Below are 22,317 nucleotides of genomic sequence, written 5' to 3'. Positions count from 1 at the left end.
TCTCTCTCTCTCTCTCTCTCTCTCTCTCTCTCTCTCTCTCACACACACACACACACACACACACACACACACACACACACGGATTTTCACTCACAGTTCCTGGCTCCTTAAGTCCCTCTTCAAGGTAGGTCACATACACAAGAACTTCTCTACCTAAAGCAGGCCACAGTCTCTATTCTTTTTCCTCCCACTACTTGAAGCTAGTCAGACATATTCCGACCAGGATCACAAGAACCCCACTTTAAGAGTTCTGTTCCAGACCTCAGAGGAAGGAATGGGCAGAGAAAGCAACAAGGATTTGGACACATGGGCCTTGCTCGGTTTTCCCACTTCATCTGTTTGTATTGGCTTAGACCAATCACACTTCTGCATGTTCCTCCACACTAAAGTGCATGCTTCTATAATAGAGTTTTCAGCAAAGTCCAAAGGCTGCAGAACAGTTACAGATAACAGACTGAGAAGAATATGTCCTCAACAATGCCACTGATGTATGATGTGTGTGCTCTGCTCTGAGCTTTGAAATTTAACAAGATTACTGGTGGATCACCATGAGGGAGTTCCTTCCACACAGGCAAAGAAGACATGGAAGTTCCATAGCCATTTCCCACACCGTGCCCCATCCCTGTATCCTTTAGGAGGAAACAGGACACGTGAGATGACTGAGGCACACAGCCCTATGCACTGCAAGTCACCTCTAGGTGATCTATAACATCTGATGTAAACTGTGGCCACAGGGTGTTGAGGAAATAATGAGGGAAAAAGTACCTTTCTGGTACAAATACAATGTTTTCCCAAATATTTCCCATCTACAGTGAGTTGAATCCATGGGGCAGAAACATCAGACACCAAGGGCCAACTATACTTTCCTAAAAAAGATCTGCTTTAACTGTGCCATTACAATGCAAAGGAGGGATAGTTTTCTGAAGGAAAAAACAAAGCCAAAAAAACCCTCATCTGCTGTCCTTTGTTGAGCTATAGCCTCCCTTACCAATTCTAAGAGTAACTTTCCATAAAGCCTTCTTGGAGTTCCTAATTTAAGCTAATTTTATTTAAATCAACCAGTTACATATTGTGGTGGTTTGAATGAAAATGGCCCCCATAGGCTCACAGGGAGTGGCATTATTAGGAGGAGATGTGGCCTCGTTGGAGTAGGTGTGCTGTTGATGGAGGAAGTGTGTCACTGGGGGCAGACTTTGAGGTTTCAGAAGCTCAAGCCAGGCCCAGTCTCACTCTCTTCCTGCTGCGGGCAGATTCAGATGTAGAACACACAGGCATGCATGCACACACACAGTCACAGAAGCACACACACTATATGCAGTCATAGGCATACTGGCACTCAATATACAGTCATAGGCACATAGGCTCACACACATGGTTAACACATCACTTTAAGCATTAAATTAAGATTTCTATTATATAGCAATTTTAAATTTCTATATAATAATAGTAGAAGCATCTGCACTTGGTCCTGATTGAGATTTTTTTTTTCTTTCCTACTCATAGTGCAATGGTTTACATAAACCTGCAAATCTGGTTTGGTGAACAAATCAACCCAACAGTTGTTGTCTTTTAATAATAAAACAAATTGAAAAATCAGAACACGGGGGGGGGGGATATCCCTGAACCATACCACTTCCATACGAAACAACATACAACTGTAAAAACCCTTTTCAGCAGGGACAGTCAGCAGTGACAGCAATGATTCCACAACTCTCATCACAAGAACCAATATTAGCTTTAATAGCTAAATACATACAGGCTAATTGAACAATAATACAAAGTAAATTTTTATGTCTGTGTCTTCAAGCCCTAACTGTGCTCACAGAACTTGCTCTGGATTGTGAGCAGTGGGGAGTGATAGATGTGAGCATGCATCAGGTTTGGGCAGGAAGTCCTCACATGGCAATGATGTTGGTGATGTCGGGGAGCACATGCCATGAGAGGAAAACAAAATATCTAAATTTCAGCACTGTATATGAGTAGTAAAATAAAATCTCCATTCAAATAGTAACAAATTCTCTTATTTTTTTTTAACTTTTAAAGAATTGTTAACATATAGCAAACAATTCTAAAGAGTAAATCAAATAAAAACTACCTCACACATCTTCCAATGTTCCCTAGTCCCGGCTCATAGTGGGCCCTTACCTTTGATGTCCCCTCCAGCACAGAAGGCCTTTCCTCCAACTCCCTTGATGATGATCAGGTACGTCTCGGGGTCTTGTTCCCATGTCTACACAAACATTAAAGATGACGGTGGCTTTTGAGGGAACAGTAACTACAAGCTCATTTAAGACACATTAGCATACAGTGTGTGCACACACATTGCCTTTCCTGAAACATGTCCAGTGGAATGGATCCCACCCACTTCATTTTCTTTCCAAGTACAATCTGTGTTCCAGAAATATCTGTCAAAGCTTTAAGATGAAGATGAATAAATAGGTGCCTAGTGGCACTGTGTTATATGTATTTATGAGTCTAGTAAACAAATCCACCCAAAGATTGCTGGCATGTGGTGTAGCAATAACCTTCCGCCATGGCAAGAGAGGGCTGTTATACCAAAAAAATGCATTACACAGTCAAGGTTTGGTGAGGTCAGGGGATAAAATGAGCGTGATGAGTGTGAGGTGCAGATCAGTGGCAGAGTGCTCCCTTTAGGACCACACTATGAAAGATCATCATTCTCATTTCCTCACGGCTGAGGAAAGTAGGGGACAGAGACTAATATGTCTAGCCTACAGATTTAATATTCAGAAATCCAAGTTTCAGATGCATGCCTGACCTCCAGTTCTATATTTTCTAGTATCTCGTACATGTCACTTTAAAGCCTATGACTTTCTCTACAGATGGCTAAGAAATACAAAGGACAAGAGGCTGGGGTGTAGCTCAGTAGAACACTTGATTAGCAGCTCAGGGAGGGAGGGGGGAAAGGGGGGTCAAGCAGCAAGAGGAAGGAGGAGATAGCTAAGCCATTTCAACGGCTGTCTCACAGGCACAGAGGTGCACACCTCCAGTCCCAGCAAGGAAGATGGATAGGTGGGAAGATTATTAAGTTTGAGGCCAGCCTGGGCTACCTAGCTAGACTCTGTTTCAAAAATTGAATGAAAAAGTATCTTCAATCCAAAAGGTGAGGTGGAAGCAGATTAGACTGGTACATTTAGGTCTCAAACCCAGGACAAATGGCTAACTGAGGTGCCTATTTAACATATCAAAGTGGACCTGCCACCAAGTTCCCCAAGTGTTACAGAGTGTGGCTGGTATACCCCACCCCATACCCTAGACTTCTGCAGCCCAGAAGCTGGGCTGCCCTTGCCCAGCTTCCCTATATAATCCAGCCATTTTGGTTCCCTGGCCCTTTGTGGTCTACTCTTTACTCTCCTGGTCTCCTGGCTCTTTGCCCACATAGTGAGGCCCCAGAAGTTATAACAGGGAGATGCCACACGGTGGGCAGACCAGAGGGCAGAGCAGGAAAATGCCCATGTAGTGTAGCATGCTCCAGGAGCCGGAGAGGTACCCCTACCCTTTCTCCTCACATGGCCCAATGCAGGGCCATGTCCACTCTGGACTCTCCCAGACGTCCCTGTCTCTGCCTGTGCTCTCCCTTCCATCTACAATAAACCTTCTCCATCATGCCGAGGTGTGGTCATGTCCTTCCTTTTTACTTCTTTTCTTTCATCTGGTACCAAACCCCGGGACTGGCATATATGAGTTCCCTTCCAAGGAACACAGCCTCTCCAAACCAAGCGGATTTGACTCCCCTGTGGTGTGTACAGATCATCTGTTTCTGCTGGCTTCTGCCACCTGCCATATTAGGCTCCAAATCCTAGAGTTCAAATGTTCAGCCGCTTTTTCCTCCACTTACTCTACCCATCCATCTCTTGCCGACTCAGTGAGTGTCCTCTCTCTAGCTCCTAGAGCCTGTAACACCCTCTGGGGCCCCACCACACGGCAACTCTCTGCCCACGAAGACACTCACTCCTCTCCCTCTATTGGAATCCTCCCGTTTCCCAAGAGCCTCTGGTCCACCTCTTCGGCTGTGTTCTCTACCTGCTCTAACCACTCACCTCTCCTCCCTACTAGGTAAGTGTCACATGGAGCTGCCCGCTTTGTCTGCTTTATCACAGGAGCCACACCAGTGTGCCAGGATGCTCCTCTCACCCTGATGGGCCCCTGCTATGTGGAAAGGGACGCCTCTCCTCTGTGACTTGGGACATTTCCCTCTGACAAGTCTCTCAGTCCCTTTGGGGACGCCCTAGATTAACATTCTTGTCTGTCACCAGGACACTTAAGGCCTCTGCTCCCTCATGACTCCTCTCAGCTCCTTCCTGGAACTTCCTCACCTCCCCCAGGGCTGCCTGCTAAGTTCCCTGGCTTCTCTGTGCTCTCTTCCAACTGCAGGCCTTTCCTCCCTCTTCCCCCACGGAGCTTCCAGCTCTGTCTTCCCTTGGGCCCTCCCAGGCCTGTAAACTGTGAGTTTCCTTGTCTCCCCCTAGGAATTGTCTGCTAAGTCCCACAGCTTTCCTAAGCCCTTCTGGGTTCTGCAACTGCGGAGGTTTGAAAGAAAATGGACCCCACAGGTTCATTAGAGAATGCCCCGATTAGGAAGTGTGGCCGTGTTGGATGAAGCACACGGGGGTCGGGCTTTGAGGTCGCAAATGCTCAAGCCAGGTCTAGCGTGACACTGACTTCCTGCTGCCTGAGGATCTAGAAGTAGAATTCCCAGCTCTCCCTCCAGCACCATGCCTGCTTGCATGCCACCATGCTTCCCACCATGGCAATAATGGACTAATAAGCTCTGAACTGCAGGCCAGCCCTAATTAAAAGCTTTCCTTTATCAGAGTTGCCGGGGTCATGTGTCTCTCTTCACAGCAAGAGAACCACAACAAAGATGGCGTCCTTGTCCCCGCCTGTCTCTCACTCCCTCCTGGAAGTCCTGCAGCTTCTCTCTGCCCTCATGGCCTCTGCAGCATTGGGACCTCCCTCATTCCTGCCGGTTCCTGCTTGTCCCTCACAGCTACTCTGCTCTCTGTCTCTCACTCCCTCCTGGAGCTGACCGAGCCCTCCGGATGACAGAACTCCCTTTGCAAGCGTTCCTCCTTCTCTTCTCAGACGCGGAGGGTTTATTACAACCTCACTGTCTTAGGGCAAATGGCTCGGCCACAGCGCAGCTCCATGGCTAAATATGGCACACTTGAGTTCCAGATTCTCACAGACTGGAACGACTTCTGCCAGCCCAAGCAAAGGATCCCAGAGAATCCCATCTCTAAGGTTTGAAACCTTCCACTCTCAGATCTTTCATCTCTACAATTTCTCTGTGCTCTGCTCTCAAGAAATCTTTTAAGACTATTGTGAAAATAGTCTTTATCTCAAGATTTGTAACTTCAATGGGTGTGGTTAAAGAATCTGTAAAATCTGTATCAAAAATGAGCTTGAAGCTTGTAACAAAACATAGATAGTTAAAAAAAACTATACATAGGAAATCTTAATTTGCTAAGACATATTATATGTGATTCAACTCTTGCTTAGAAAAATAGATGTTTTCAATAGCAACCACGTGGCTCTCCTCCATCTTAGATAATGACCTCATCAAGATTCAAAGCAACCACGTGACTGGCAGCCATCTTTGATAAGGTTAAAAAGTGCATGACGTGTAGCTTCACCACCTTAAGATGACCACATGGCATAAATCAGCAATTATAAAACTTCTTACTCCTAGTGAGCTCTGTGTTGATCATTATATCTCCTTTTTGGACTAAAGAGACAATAGCAGGCTTCCAAAATATTTGAGTGGTATGAATTTTTGTATGATGATAAAATTTTAAAGTTATAAAGGTCTACTCAAATTAACAAAAGTTGACTTAGAGATTTACACATAACTACTTATGCGTTTGCTAACTGTTCAACACGAAGCTTCTAGAAAATTTAGGTAAGTAACAATATATGTTGATAAATAAGGTGTATTTGATAATCAAGGTTTATAAATTCCTAAATGTCTACTTAGGTTCACAGTAGTATCTGTCTAGCTTCCTTGTTTTGTTCACTTTGTTAAGCTTTAGCTATCTGGATAAACTAAATTATACAAAAAACTGTGATAGTCTATAACGTGCACTATAAAAGGATCAGAGAGTCCCCACTGTCCCTGTGGACTGCATTTATGGTTCCTAGTTTTATTTTGATGCTAAAGGATCTTCTCTTAAATCTTCAACTCTAATCTGTAAAGTTCAAACTTAACAGGATAAAGCTATAAAATCCTAGTGTTATAAAAGCTACCAATTTAAACTGCTCAAGATAATTACAACATACAAGTTAATGTATTTTCAAAGTAAAGCCTAAACTCGGGTATATTTAATAGATAGATGGTCTTCAAACTCTTCAGGGATCTGTTGAATATGACATTTAAAATGTTTAATGAAAAAGCTTCCCATCATAGACAAAAATGCTCCTAGTAGGAACCCTAAGATCTCCAAAGAATACAGATGAGGCACAACAACCCCACCTAAATTATGGTAACAATAACTACTGGGCAAAACTGCCCCGTGCCTCGGCTGCTGCCAGGGCTCTGGCCAAGCTGCAGATACTGTTGGCTGATTGCCCTGCTCTGACTGGTCAGCATAAGGTCAGTCCCCCAAGTTCCTCCACAGGAACACCTCAGACCCAGGCCTGGCAGCCCAAGGCCCATGCTGCTCTGTGTGGCATCTGAAGATTAAACACTGTCCTGTATGACAGCCCAAGACCTACGACCACTGCCCCCAGTGAAGCCATCGAGACCACGGGAGCCCAGGGCAACTGTCTAGGTAGTGAATCTGTCATTTTAATTGATACATAGGCAACTTGGGTTACACCTCCTGCTATAATTTATCCTTTTCAGATCTCTGATATGGACTGACTGTTGCTTTGACAGCAACAATCCCTCAGGTCTCCCCACAAGGCTTCAGCTGCCTTCTCAGTTCTGTTCATGTTAACAGGAAGGAAGGGAGGGGAGGGAGGGAAAAGGAAAGAAATCAAGCACGAGGCTTCACTTTCCTAGAGCTACTCGGTCTCCACCTGAGAAAGACAGTTCACCTTGCTATCAGACTCTGAAGAGATACACTCACAAAGCAGGTTTCAAAGTAATTTTTTACTATTCCTTTACTTAAAAGAACTTGCTTTTACAATGACTGCTCTCAGAATCGAGAGCACTTGCGTCTCACGGTAAATGATGGGATAGAAAAAAGTTTAAATTCTATGTCAGTTCTGAGAGTCTAAGGAAGTGTTCTAAGGTATATAAATATGAGTTGTAAAGAATTAAGAATAAGCAAACTTAAAGTAAGTTGTGAGGATCTAAAAAAGTGTTTTAAGATGTGTAAATGCAAGTTATAAAGGTTTAAGAAAGTATTTAAAGGTATGTAAAAGCAAGTTGTAAAGGTTCAAAAAATGATTTAAGGTATATGAAAAATAAAAATGTTTCCTATTTCTTTTCTCCTCACTATGCTATTGTTAGCACTAAAGTTTCTAAAGTTCAAAATTTTAACATTGATGGAGTTCTGGTACACTGGTAAAGCACTGGGTACTATTATCAGTTACAAGCTCAAGATTTTAAATCTCCTTTGGTTGTCTTCTAAGAACAGACTTAAAGTGCTTCTTATGGTGCTAAAAACACCTCTGTCCAATCTATACATCCAGCCCTCTGGAAAGAGTGTTAGGGCTTTTAACCCAGAATCATTTTTGGGTCCCAAGCTTTTACTATGACTCAAAGGCACGAGTCTACTGCCTTTTCTAAAATGTGGATTTCGATACAGGTTATGAACAGTTGTAACCCTACCATATCTAAAACTTATCTCTTTTTGTAAACTTAAAAAATTCTTATAAGCTTCAGGGAGTCAACTTGGATCTCCCAGGTCAAAGGGACTCCAGATAAATACTTCCAGTTTTCCCTACCTGCCTATTCTTGAGTGTGGGGTCTCTCCCCTTTTCCTGGGTCTTGGGACTCCCCTCCTGCAACTACTAGGACCATGGACCTGGAAGCTCCAAATATATAAACTAGATTTAAAAAAGAAATTCCCCTAAACTCCTTAACTTTACTTCCTGTTCCTAGCCTATCTATCCCAGCAGATTTCAAAGCAACGGCAGACTGCTCCAGCAACCCCCAGGCCCAGGTGCTTCCTTGGAATCTGTACCCTAGCCTGCTTCGCCCCAAAGCTGCTAGCTCAGGTGGTCCAGCCTCACAAACTGCTCCAATGCAGCCTGCACCTCCCTGGCTCCAGAAGGTCCCACAGAGCCTGGACAGCATCTGAGATGGTCTTCACTCCCCCCCCCCTCTCTCTCTGTCTCTCTGTCTCTGTCTCTCTGTCTCTCTCTCTCTCTTGCCAGCCTCGGCCAATATTCCACCTTCCTTGAGTCCCCAACCATGATGCCCCAGTGTCAGCAGGAAGCAGCCATAAAAAAGATTACATCACCCCTTACCGTTTATTATCAACAAAAGGGCTGGGATGTTAGGTCTCAAAGCCAGGACAAATGGCTAACTGACTATTTAACCTATCAGAGTGGACCTGCCACCAGGCTCTCCTAGCATCCCTCAGTCCCTACCTGTTACAGGGCCTGGCTGGCATACCCCACTCTCTACTCTAAACTTCTCCAGCCCAGAAGCTGGGCTGCCCTTGTCCCAGCTTCCCTACATAAACCAGCCACCGTGGTCCCTGGCCTTTTTCTTCTACCTTTCACTCTCCTGGTCTCCTGCCTCTCCCCTCCCCACTCTCCTCACATGACTCAACTCAGGGTCACGTTCACTCTGGACACTCCTCGACGCCCCGACTCTGGCGACGCTCTCTCTTTTATTTACAATAACCACTCTCCCCCATCACGCCTACTTCCTTTTTCATGCTCTTTTTTCACTCGGTGCACTAGGGGTCTGAGCAGTCGGCATCACTGTTTAGAAGGTCAGTGACATGAAGCGTGTCAGAGCGCAGAAAGAAACATGAGAAGTGAGAGCTATGTATGTGGAGCAGCTCTCCTAAGGCGGGGAGTGCAGTGGGCAAGGTTCCACGGGGAGGCATCAGCGGTGCAGACCCAACGGTCCTGGGATAAAACACTGGGCGTGTTCTCCCACAATGCACTTCAGAGGGATCTCCACGGGGCTTTCAACTACTACGGACCTTCAGCTGTGGATAGATCTGCCGGATCATGTCCAGAGACAGAGCGTTGAGGAACTTGGGTCTGTTCAGCGTTATGACTCCCGCACAGCCTCTCCTCTCCAGCAGCACGTCCGCAGCTTCCGTGTGCACGGACATTCTCTGAACAACAAAGAGTAACTTCAGAAAGTTTTACCATACGCCCACAGCAAAACACACACCCGGTGCACATCTTTCAAGTAAATAACCAAAGGAGTGGCTACCTAGAGACAGCTAACATTCTCAGGCTACACAGATGGAGCAGTCCCAAAGCAAACCACGCACATCTCCTCAATTTTCAGTATTTTATTTCTAAGTGGACTGAATCAACTAACCTAAAATACAGCCCAGAGCACCCTGGACCATGAAGTGCTCTTAAGTCTTGTACTTTGTTACTGCATTTCAAATTCTACGTTAGGTGCTTAGAAAATGGGGAGATTAGTAAATAATTCTTACTGTGGTAGCTGTGAACAACTTGGAAAAGGTAGCATGTGGGCAGGCTGTGATGGGCATTAGAAAAACGGAGGTGAGAATTCCAGGTGAGCAATGGCATGTGCTGGCCATGAACAATGAGCATCTGGAAATGCTAAGATGAAAACATGAGCACAACAAAGTCTGGACAAGAACATGAGCATGGGAGTTTAGACAGAACAAGCAGCAGGGCCAGATCACAGCTCAGACCTGCAAGTCTACACTGGAGAGAGGCCGTGTACGCACTGGCAGGGTCTCACCCAGGACGACGTCGTCTCCGCTTATGTAACTACAGTACCGACACAGTCTCCAGTCCAAAGACCGTCATGCCAAGTCAGATTAGACTGGTCCACTGATTCTCTAAGAGCAGTCAGCATCGCGTTTAAAAAGGTCAGGGAGACTCAACGTGGCCGGGTACAAAAAGAAACGTGAAGGAAAGGAAGGGACATGACTGCTCTCAGGTATGGTGGAGGAGAAGGTTCACTGTACATATGTGGGTGAGCGGAGTTGGAGGCAGTGACATCTGGAAGAGTCTGGAGAGGACATGACCAGGTTCACTCTGCCAAACTGAGCGGCAACACATGGGAACAGTGTATGGTATGGAACTGGAAGTCAGTGGGGCTGGAGAGATGGCTCGGTGGTCAAGAGTGTGTATTGCTCTCGCACAGGACCTTAGTTCAGTTCCCAGCACCCACAACAGGCTGCTCACAACTGCCTATTAACTCCAACTCCAGGGGAATCTGCTGCCCCTGGCATCCATGGGCACCCGACCTCACACACACATACCAGCACACAGACACAAAGATAGTAAAAGTGAATCTTAAACATATAGTAAAATTGGCTGTTGGTGAAGATTTTAAAGTTTAGCTCAGTGGTGGAGTGCCTGCCTAGCATGTGAAAATTCCTCAACTCAATCCTCGGGATCACAAGATTTTAGAAACAAATGAATTTAAAGTTTTACCTGGAATATGCCAATTAAAACCATTCAGTACACATATAACTAATACCTGATGAAATCCAAACAACTACATTTTCACAGCATTAAACATGTTTTCATTTTCCCTTGTAAAATCATGTTGTATATTTAATTCTTAAGACAGTTCATTACCAGATAGTAACCAAAAATGATATGCACTTAGAAGAGCTTTAAGAAAGCCTATTGAAGCCGGGCAGTGATGGTGCAAATTGCCTTTAATCCCAGCACTCAGGGGACAGAGGCAAGAGGATCTCTGAGTTTGAGGCCAGCCTGGCTGGTCTACAAAGCAAGTTCCAAGACAGCAGGGCTATGCAGAGAAACCCTGTCTTGAAAAACCAAAAAAAAAAAAAAAAAAAAAAAAAAAAGCCTACTTGAACAATAGGAAATAATGCATCCTTTTAATTTGAATTTCTCACCAGAAAAGTCCAGTTAACAAAATTATTCCTGTAATAAGATATCTTTCTTAAGCAACTTGAGACAGATGAGAAATTCTGATCTTTTTATGTCCAGTGTATGAATAAACACATAGTGTAGAAGCATTAACTATTGCAGAGCCAAAGAAAACAATCAGAAACTTTTTTAGACAGGTTCTCAGCATGCTGCCCTCTGGCTGAGCCAAGACAAAAAGAACTGCATCTATGTTCAGATCAGACAGAGTCACAAAGTGCATTTACCACAAATTAACACAAAAGCTCTCATTGAAGAGGCTATGAGAATTAACTGAGCTAATACATGTATGCAGTCCTGAGTGTAGCCCCTGCATATACAGTGCTACAGCGGATGCCCATTCATACTAAGGTATTCATCAGACTCTACAAGAGACACAAAACTGAACAAAAACTATTTTCCTGTAATCTGATAAACAATGAATGTTTAGCTTTGCAAGGTACAATCAGCATAATTGCTAAGGTATTAGCATTTGTTATTAGTAATAATTGCTGAAGTATGAAGTTGTCATTTATACATTATATACTGTATCAGTGTTAAGATTTTTACATTTTATTTTGTGTGTAGGAGTGCTCTGTTGGCATGTACGTCTATGCACCGAATGCTTACAGTGCCTACAGTGCCAGAGGAGGACATGGATCCCTGGAACTGGCGTTACATACTGCTGAGAGGCCCCATGTGGAAGCCTGGACTGAACCCCAGTCCTCTGCAAGAGCAGTCGGTCTCTGAGCACCGCTGAGCCATTACTCCAGCCCACATGCTAAATTTTTAAAATTCAATCTCTTTAACATTTTGAATCACTGTAAACACTATCCTCACTTTATATATACATAAAGGGAAGCTACGATAAACAAAGCATTTGTCCAAGGTTAAGTTGTAGACTCAATATTTAAAACTGCGACACTGTTAAAGTAGCCTTACAACACACAGTGTGTAGGAGGTGGCAAGTCTTACCACGGGAGTGTGAGGGCAGTGGTTAGGAAGTCAAGGAAACCTGCCATCCCAGGAATGTCTACTTCCCTAACAGTGACACTCTGAAGCTTTATCATAAACAGCAAAACAAAGTCCAAACTTACCAGATGCTGCAGAACAACATTGGCTCTTGTGAGTGAGCTGAACCTGAAACAGATGTGGTCTGTGATGAGTGTGGTAACACGGGCAATCGCGTATGGTTACAGGCACTGAGAAGCCTCTTCTAAATGTCACTGGGACAAAACCCTGAGGGCAGATTTCACAGCAATGAAATGCCACCTCAGAGGACTTCGGCAGCCCCCCTTCCCACGAGTTTTGGGAACTTTCTTAGGGATGGAAAAAACCGTCAACCCCTACTCATAGGACACCAGAGGTGAACCGAGGTAACTCCACTAAAGCGCAAGCTGGGGAACCAAGCATTTTCCTGGGGTTACTGACAGGGCACGTATCAGGAGGGAAGGGGGTGACCATAGGCAGCTGCACCACAGAGGATCTTGTCCCAACATGGATGTCAGCTGTCTCACAGGCGCAGAGCTGGAGTCCCGCTTCTGTTAACCTCCACGATCTACACCCTCTGGCACCTTCCAAGACCACAAGGCCTTGTGCAAATAGGACAGATTACATACAACGGGCTGGGAGGTGTAGGAAGGGGCTGGAATCTCCCCCCGGAGGGCCTAGTAAGCCTCCCAGACTATGGAAGACGCCAACCATCAACAAGCCTGGGCTCAGCATGTGTGTGTGTGTGGGGTGTGTGTATGTGGTATGTGTGTGTATGTGGTGTGTGTGTGTGTATGTGGTGTGTGTGTGTGTGATGTGTGAGGTATGTGTGTGGTATGTGTATGTGGTATGTGTGTGTGTGTGTGTGTGTGTATGTATGTGGTATGTGTGTATGTGGTGTGTGTGTGTGGTGTGTGAGGTATGTGTGGGGTATGTGTGTGGTGTGTATGTGGTGTGTGTGTGGTGTGTAGTGTGTGTTTGTGTGTGTGTGTGGTGTGTGTGCACATGTGTGACTTTTGCAAGGAGTCAGAGCTGTTGTTAGGCTTGAGGATCACTCTCTACACCACCATGCAATCTAGCAATCCCACTCTTTCTTTGAGTTTGACTTAATGAGCCATAAGTTTCCATCCACAAGAAAACCTGCAAACCTGCACATTTTTATTTAATATATAAAATATATATAAATGCATTTTATATTAGCTGCATTTATAGATGCAAAAGGCAGGCATAATCAAGATGTCCTTAAGCAAATTCATTCGGGAATATAAGCCATAAAAAGAAATGAGCTACCGACTCAAATATCCCACACACAGAAGAATGAAACTTAAATAATGTGGACTCCTAAGAAATAAATCTGACAAGAAAATACTATGAGATTTCAAGTGCAGGATATTTTGAAAATTGCAGAGTTCTAGAATGCATAGAAAAATAAAAGCTGTCAGAGATTTAGGAGGGAAGAGAAATGAATAGTGGAGACACATTTAAACTAATCTGTAAAACACTGTATATGCCATTAGCTATTAACATTTTTGACAAAATCTCAGTTTAATTTTCTGTAAATCTAAAAAAAATCCACTAATTAAAGTCTGTAAATTTTTTAATTACATTTTGTTTATTTGTGTAAAGGATGTGGAATCTGTAATTTTTTTAATTTGGTAAGGATGAAATACAACACACTCTCTGAGAAAACCCTGGGAGAAGCCTAAGTTACTCTGACCTCCTAAAGGCAATCTGGATATACAGACCTACAACCTCCAGCACAGTTTAGGGAGATAAGGGTTATTTGGCTTACAGATTACACTCCATCATGGGATAAGCCAGAGCAGGGCCTTAGGCAGAGGTCATGGAGGAATTCACTACTAGTTGGTTCCTCCTGGCTTGCTCAGTTTGCTTTCTTATATACCCCAGAACCACATGCAGGGTGGCACTGCCCACATAGACTGGGCCCTCCTACACCAAACAAGAAGATGCCCCATAGGCTTGCCTAGAGGTCAGTCTAACAGGTGGTAGGGGAGGGAGCATCCCACTCCCACTTTTCCCCAGGGTACTCTTGAGCAAGAGCAGCAGGAAATAGTAGATAGAAATATGGCTAGAAAGAGACAGACAGAAACACAGAATAGCCTCAGGAGGGCCCAGACTGTCTCTACCAAAGGGCTTTTAAATGAATGCCAAGGGGTGGAGCAAAAGACCTCCCCGCAGCACAGCCAAGTGCAGACCACCTCAGACACCTGGTGACCGTGCACGTGGTCCAGCCATCCCCTAATGCAGTGCTGCTGTGTAAATCAAGCTCAGATCTCACTAGGAGACCTTTGTGGGCTCCCACACTAACAGAGGCATTTTCTCAGTTGAGGTTCCCTCTCCTCAGATGACTGTAGATTAGCAGTAGAGTATGGTAGCACGTACACACAGTTGAGGAAGATGAGGCAGGAGATCACTTGAGCCCAGGAATTAGTCAGATAGGTCAACATAGTGAGACCCTCCCACAAAAGAAAACAAACAAACCTAACTGTCCTTTCACTGTCCAGCTGGTCACTCCTCAGGCATTTGCAAAGTATGGTTCACTAAATCATTCACAGTTTTCTGCAGGAAGGGAAAACTGAAAACTGAGAGTGTAATGTTTTCAAAACTGTCACTGCTACATAATTATTATACAACCACTAAGCACACTTGAAGGTATGCAAGTAATATGACATGTAAAAAGTTATGACACAATTTAAAAAGCCACCTATAAATAATAGACACAATGTACTTACAGCGTTGTTGTCTCGAAAGTGTCAGGCTAGGAAAACAGCTAACGCACAGCGAGGCAAAAGTGACCAGCAGCCAAGTGCTGGAGAAGCCGCGAGGGGCAGGAAGCAAGCGGGTGCACAGCAGGCGTGGTGGTGCACAGCTGTGGCCCCAGAACTTTGAGGGGAGACAGAATGGTGAGTTAGAGGCCCACTTGAGCAATACAATAGTCACCCCAAAAAATTGTATCCAGATGATGGCTCAAGGATAGTGTATACATTTCACTAAGCTATAAAGCTCAGAAGAGTGCATTTGTACCTTATTTCATTCAGCAAGAGTCTTAGTTAAGGTTTCTATTGCTCTGAAGAGACACCATGACCAAAGCAACTCTTATAAAGGAAAACATTTAACTGGGGTGGCTCGCTTACAGTTCTGAGGTTCAGTCCATTATCATCATGGTGGGACGTGGTGGTGTGCAGGCAGACACTGTACTGAAGAAGTAGCTGAGAATCCTGTTATCTTGCAGGCAAGAGGAAGTAGTCTGTGACACTAGGAGTCGCTTGAGTATAGGAGAATTCAAAGCAAACCTCCACAATGACACACTTCCTCCAACAAAGCCACACCTACTCCAACAAGACCACACCTCCTAACAATGCCACTCCCTTTGGGGGCCATTTTCTTTCAAACCACCACAGCAAGAAAATGAGAAACTCGAGATTAGAGGAGGTAGTGGCTGAAAAGCACATAAGGAGGGCTTCCAAAATGCAGGTATTAGCCTGTTTCTTGATCCATCTGACACTAACAGGAATGCTTAGTTTGTGAACATTAATCAAATTGCATCTTTATGCTTTGGACTTTTTTAAAGAGTTCCCCAAAGACAGCACCTCTTGCTCTTGGAAAACTCACAAGGTAGTGACCAAGTAGCAGAAGAATACAATGGGGATATATGCTAAAGACATCAAACTTAAGACACAGAGAAAAACCAAAGCAGGAATCAGTAGGCACAGCCTTAATGAGGACATGCCATCCACAGTACGCTATCTGACGGAACTAATAAACTGCCAAGTGTTAATGTTTTTCAGTGATGCTGAGAACATATAAAATGAATAACTGAGGAAAAAAAGAAATAAAGAAAACCTAAAACCTAATATCACTATTACCACTTATACATATGTTAAAGGGTTGAATAAACAATTGAAATCTAAATGACTTTCCAAAAGTTATATTTTCCTTTTAAATTATCCTCAAACCAACAATACAACCAAAAGAAAGAATCACACATTTGTTTTTTGTTTTTGTTTTTTTTTTTCTTTTTTTTTTTCGGTTTTTCGAGACAGGGTTTCTCTGTGTAGCTTTGCGCCTTTCCTGGAACTCACTTGGTAGCCCAGGCTGGCCTCGAACTCACAGAGATCCACCTGGCTCTGCCTCCCGAGTGCTGGGATTAAAGGCGTGCGCCACCACCGCCCGGCCCACATTTGTTTAAATAAGTCACAATTTACATTTCTGACCTAGCATATTTTGAAGACTTCTGCCCCCAGTCCAGGATTCTGCCATGTATCTGTACATCAGAGTCTTCTGAAGACTCTTGTCATATTCCAAACTCTGGTCACAACCGCCCAGTTAAACAGCAGCTGTGGAGGTGAGGCACAGGCGTGGGTTCTTTGTTTGACAAAATGACTACTCCAAAGTACCGGCAATCACACTGTTTCCATGTAGTGGCATCCATACTAAACTATTATTTAAAATCTGGTACTGGGTCTGAGGATGCAGCTTGTGGTACAGCATTTAGTACAATCTCTAGTACTACAGAAACATAAAATATGGTGTTTGAGAATTCAGTCTCCAAATTTATTCCAAATTTATCTCCTTCTTTCCTATTGCCTCCAAGACTGCCATCTGGTGGACAGGAGAGGTACACACCTCTCACTAGTGTTGAAATCCTTCTTTAGTTATCAAGATAATTAATCCTTGCAGGTGATATGAAATACTGGGAACCTGGCTTGAAAGGTAAATCACTTGCTACATCAGAGACTACAGAAGAAACTGAAGGGCACAGAAACCCTCCTGGTGATTACAATACATACAAAGGTGTAAAAACAACTATGGTAGCTGGGCATGGTAGCCCAAGCCTTTAGTCCCAGCACTGGGGAGGCAGAGCAGGTGGATCTCGGAGAGTTCTGGGTACGGGAGAGTTCCGGGTAAGCCTGGTCTACAGAGTTACAGACCAGCCATAGATACACAGTGAGACTCTGTCTCAAAAAACAAATAAACAAATAAACAAACAAAGACAACAAAATACCACCCTCTTAGAATGAGAAAGGTTTCAGAAAACTTTGTTGCAATTATCCAATAAAGCAAATACAAGCTTACAAAATCACACAACTCTACTTGGAACTGTTCAAGATACTGGGAGGAAAGAAGGGCCAAGAGACTGCACTGGCCGCTGCCAGGGTAGTCAAGCGAGTAACCCAGGGGTGACCCGACAGAAAACAATGGCATGGTGTACTGAGGGGCGGAGAGTCGGGTGAGTAACCCAGGGGTGAACTGACGGAAAACAATGGCATGGTGTACTGAGGGGCAGAGAGTCTGGGAGTAACCCAGGGGTGAACCGACAGAAAACAATGGCATGGTGTACTGAGTTGTGAAGTGAAAACTCTGGAAATGAGGAGGGCTTCAAGCAAGAAGAGGAAGGAAAGTACAAGTCCTGAGACACTTAAAAGGACACTACGGCTCACAGGATGAAATATGAATTTGATTGTTAGGCTGTATTTGCTGTGACATCAAGCAGAAACAGTCAACAACAAATGAAGAAAAGACCCTGGAGCCTAAGAGCAAAGTTAGGACTGGAGACATCAGGGAGTGACCGTGGAGGCACTAGAACCCCTACCTTTCCATAAAGAATAAAGGCAAACAGTGCAGTGCACCGGGAATGCTAAGAAGACCTCTCCACCTGCTCTGCAAGTGTGATTTGTCACTATTTTGTTCCTGTTTAGTCAACAGTTATTTTAAAACCACAGACATTTTTTAAATCAAGAGATACTGCCTAACGGGCAGTTTTCCAGTTTTTCCAGAAAATAAAACAAAATTTTTAAAAGCCACGCTGCTGGTTGTGGGAATAGTGGATCTACATTCTATTGAGCTGCCGCTGGACTGAATAGCCTTCTCCCTTGCCCGACAGTCCCCACTGGTCCCCTGCTGGTCCCCCAATGGTCCCCTGCTGTCATGTGGTGACCATCGCTGAATGCTTGGTCTCTGTTTGGGTCTGTGTATCCTGGCACAGAGAAAAAAAGTATAATAGAGCCTCAAAGATAACACCTTTATCTAAGTAGAAGTGAAGGCAGTAACCAAATCATGTAGTCAGGCAGAGGAAAACAGGCGTATTGTTTAACAGCCATCTTTTTACAGAGGTAACCTCCTCTATCGAAAGATGGCTTTACCCTATCTATACTTGAGAACACTTACCAAGGTCAGCAAATAAATATGACTTTGTCTCAAGTATTTACCTAAGGATTGGTAAGAATGCCTGGTCCACACTGCCCACAGGATAACCAGTGCCCAGAACAACGCCTCTGAGCAGCTACCACAGATAATTCCAGTCAGAAAGTAAACTGAGATCCAAATCCTTGAGATCAAGGCTGGTAAAGTTTTTTTTTTTTTTTTTTTAATTTAATTCCACGACCAGGAAGGTACTCATGAGAGCTAAGCAGATGAAAGGCAGGCACTGAGGTCAGATTCAGTAAGGTTTATGTAGCAGTCGCACACAGAACTTACTCGAGCTGGAAGAAGTAGGGCCCATCAAGTCTCCACAAAATGAACAAGTACTAAACTGAGGGTGCTGTGAGTTGCAAAAAGAAATAAGGTTTGGGGGTGTGGGGGAATTAAGATAACACCAGGAAAGGACTCTAAGTCCTCCAAAGAGATGTCTGTATATTCATTTTTACTGAAACACCATTCACAACAGCAACAAAATGGAAGTGGCCTAGATAGCCATCAACAGCTCAGATAAAGGAAACTGTGACATGGACACAATAGAATTTTATAGCATGAAAGAAAACCCAAGCCATGGCATTTGCAGGAACTGGAAGTTACTATGTGTCTTAGGGTTTCTACTGCTGCGATGAAACACCACAACTAAAAGCAACTAAAAAGAAGGTTTATTTGGCTTGCACTTCCATACCACTGTTCATCACTGAAGGAAGTCAGGGTAGGAACTCACACTGGGCAGGAACCTGGAGGCAGGAGCTGATGCAGGGGCATGGAGGGGTACTGTCTACTGGTTTGTAACACCCAGGACCACCAGGCCAGGGACACCAGCCCAGGAGTGGCGATACCCACAATGAGCCAGGACCTCCTACATAAATCACTAATTAAGAAAATGCCCTACATGATTACCTACAGCCCCATCTTATGGAGGCATTTGCTCAACTGAGACTGCCCCTCCTCTGAGATGATGACAGCTAGTGTCAAGTTCACATAAAAACTAGCCAGCACACTGTGTTCAGACTCAGACACATACAGTGTGTTTTCTCTCATATGCGGAATGTATATATATATATACAGGTGGGGTAAGAGTAGGTCATAAAACTAAAAACAGGACCATGAGAGCAGAAAAGGGTCTCAAGAGGAGGCTACAAGAGGGTAGGGAGAGGGTGAAAGAACAAAGTGGCATGAAAACAGGAGAGATGGAGGGAGATGGAGGGAGTGGAAGAAGAGGACTTATGGGCAGGAGGGGAACAGGAGGCCAGGGGAGGAGAGTGGGGAGAGGATCAACAAACAAACACAGTATTACAGAATGCCCATAATGAAACTCATTACTTAGTGTGCTGATCAAAAAAAAACTAGTGACAAAGACCGCTTAGAAACCTAGTGTACGTATATCTGAAGTGCAATGGAGGCATGCAGCACAGGGCTCAGAATAAACCAGGTTATACAATACATTTGAGAGTTGTCTTCAAAGAAGTGATGTGGGGACGAGGAAAGCCACCCAAGAGCCAAACTGGCACTGCAGAGGAAAAATGGTGGTAGGAACAACCAACAGCACCAGAGGAGCAAAGTGGGGCAGCGTTCAAGGGGATTGCCCAATCACGGCAACCAGGCACACAAGCCCTTTCCTTCCAGAAACTCTCAGAGGCCCTCCTCACACACGTGTGGAGCACACTCCTCCTGACAGCATGGCGTGGCTGCAATCCCTTTTGCTAGGGTAATACCCATTAAGCACTGGATCTAGAAAAGGGACCTGCAATCAATACTGCCCAGTTTGGTCCTGGACTGATCTCGTCAGTTCACATTTGGACACGTGGAGTGAAACAGGGCGAACTGAACTAGGTAATGAGAGAATCTTTCAAGATGAAGTCAACTTCGTTAATATACATGTCTTTGCAAAACGGAATTTACTGTCATCAGAAAAGCAACAACAATGAATATATGTGCAGATTTAACACAAAAGAGAAAAAAGAAAAAGAGAAACAAAGCAAGGCAACTCTCTGGTGTGTAACAGACATTTGAGAATCAAATCACTGGATACAAGGTTAGGTGTTTTCCCCGAAAACAGCACTATTCTTAAGATTTATTTTTAATTATGTGTATGTGTGTGTGTGTGTGCCCATGTGCGTACTGGTGACCCGTGAGTTCAGAAGAGACTGTCAAGATTCCTTGGAGCTGGAGTTACAGGTAGTTACGGGCCACACAGGGAACAGAACCCCAGTCCTCTCAGTCCGTCCTTCAAGAGCCGTACAGGTTCTTAAACCGTGGAGCTGTCTCTCAAGCTTCAACAGTAACTATTCATTTAGACCAAAGAAATTCCCGTCCCTTTGCAGGAACCTCCCACAACAAACGGTGCGGCATAGGAACTTGCAGCGGAACAAGCCTGAGTTCCACTGCTGAGGTGCTCCCAGACCACACGGATGTTTAACTGTAAACATCTCAGCACCCAAAGAGGACTTCCAGGAAGCATTTCACAGGGACAACTAAAGTGTTTGTGTACGGTACCAGGGACAAGGCACTGCACAAGCCAAAGCTCCTAGAATGAGTGCTACCACATTCCCTCTGCAGAGGTGGGGATGCAGTGAGAGGCACCTTTAAAAAGTTAGCATCTGGGGGCCCGGAGGCGGTGGCGCAAGCCAGGCGGATCTCTGTGAGTTCGAGGCCAGCCTGGTCTACAGAGCGAGTTGCAGGACAGGCTCCAAAACTACTCGGAGAAACCCTGTCTCGAAAAAACAAACAAACAAAAAGTTAATATTTGGACTTGTGCTCCCTCCAAGCACGTTAAATGGCCACAACACTGTCCTGTGAATTCCAAACACGCGCGCTGCTGCAGCAGAAAAGCTAATGAGGTCCTCGACCCGGAGCCCTGGCACACACCTGTGTGACCCGACAAACTATCCCACGCGGTACATCAGGTGGCACGGCCCCCAAACTGCACCCCGCTTCCAAGAAAGAAAGTAAATCGGCGTCAAAGGGGAAGAAAAGCCGTGCGAGGTCAAGCCTGAATACAAGACGGAGAGCGGGAAATGAAGATGTTTTTGCAAAGACGGTGCCGGAGAGCGAAGTCGGAGGACGCCTGCGGCTGCGGACGGCGCTGCCCAGCGGGGTCACTCGCGAGCCTTCTCCCCGGGAGAGAGCGGAGGGCGAGCCGGCCCTCAGCCGCTGGCTCGCTCGCTCGCTGACTCACCTCGACAGGAGCCGCCACACGTCCTGCTGCCCCATGGCCTAAAACCCAGAGCTAAAGCAGAGCCGAGCGACCCGACAGACGGCACGTCGGACCCGCCCCCCGCCGAGCGGAGCCGAGGAGAGCCGAGGGCAGCGACAAGTCCTCCCGGGGGCCAGAGCGGCCACAGCCTGCACTTCCGCTGCGCTACTCTGACAGGCGGGGCAGCCCAAGAGCTTGAGGAAATGAGTCAGAGCGAAGGGCGGGGCCTGGGCGGGGCCAGGAACCGGGCGAGGGTGGAGCTGGGGCTGGGTAAGGGGCGGGGACCGAGGCGGGGCCAGGACGGGCGGGGCGGAGCCTGGATAAGGGGCGGGGCTAGGGCGGGGTCGGGGAGGAGCCAAAGCGAAGGCGGAGAGAGCGGAGGTAGGTAGCCAAGGCTCAGAGAAAAGCACAGAACGGAAACGACTTTGCCCCCTCGAGGCCGTCTTGGGAAACGCCCGGTCGGTCGTCTAGGTTTGGCTTTCGAGTTTGGCCAGCAGAGACTGATTGATCTGAAGGAGTTTTGTGGAATTTCAATAACTTTTAAAATGAAAAGGTAAATTTAAACCGGACCCGATCGCGCACTCCTGTAATCCCAGCACTCAGAAAACGGAGGCAGGAGAATGCTCACCAGTGGCAGGCCACCCTGGACTATATAGCAAGACCCTACCTCAGAAAAAATAAGTAAATTTAGCGTTCTTTGAGAGTCGAACAGATGAACTGCATTTGATGTCAAGGAGAGTTCGGTGTCTTTTAGTACCCGCTCTGCATGGCTGAACTTGCTTTGAAGCATTTCTGATTGTCTTGGGAAAAGTTGCAGATCCCTGTCTTCCTCCGACAGACGAAAATATCTGATTAAGACACTGTTCACCAACTGAACTGGAAATCGCTTTTATCAG

General features: G+C 45.3%; 1 protein-coding gene across 3 annotated transcripts in view; it reads right to left on the bottom strand.

Moving 5' to 3' along the window:
- Positions 1-21,586, bottom strand: part of Hibch (3-hydroxyisobutyryl-CoA hydrolase) — a 65,877-nt gene extending 44,291 nt beyond the window's left edge. Inside the window, exons 1-4 of one of the 3 annotated variants that reach the window (XM_028886811.2) lie at positions 21,404-21,586; positions 12,114-12,156; positions 9,129-9,266; positions 2,146-2,230 (exon numbers count right to left, since the gene is read on the bottom strand). In XM_028886811.2, coding sequence (XP_028742644.1) covers positions 2,146-2,230; positions 9,129-9,266; positions 12,114-12,156; positions 21,404-21,438 — 301 coding nt within the window. In that variant the 5' untranslated portion in view covers positions 21,439-21,586. The remainder of the gene's footprint in view (positions 1-2,145; positions 2,231-9,128; positions 9,267-12,113; positions 12,157-21,403) is intronic. The other 2 variants (XM_028886800.2, XM_037210429.1) reach the window with 2 other exon arrangements.
- Between the last annotated feature and the right edge of the window lie 731 nt (positions 21,587-22,317).

The sequence above is a fragment of the Peromyscus leucopus genome, chromosome 13, assembly GCF_004664715.2.
Source record: "Peromyscus leucopus breed LL Stock chromosome 13, UCI_PerLeu_2.1, whole genome shotgun sequence".
NCBI lineage: Eukaryota > Metazoa > Chordata > Mammalia > Rodentia > Cricetidae > Peromyscus > Peromyscus leucopus.
The sequence above is the reverse complement of the archived record's forward strand: the minus strand, read 5'-3'. Positions and strand labels throughout refer to the sequence as shown.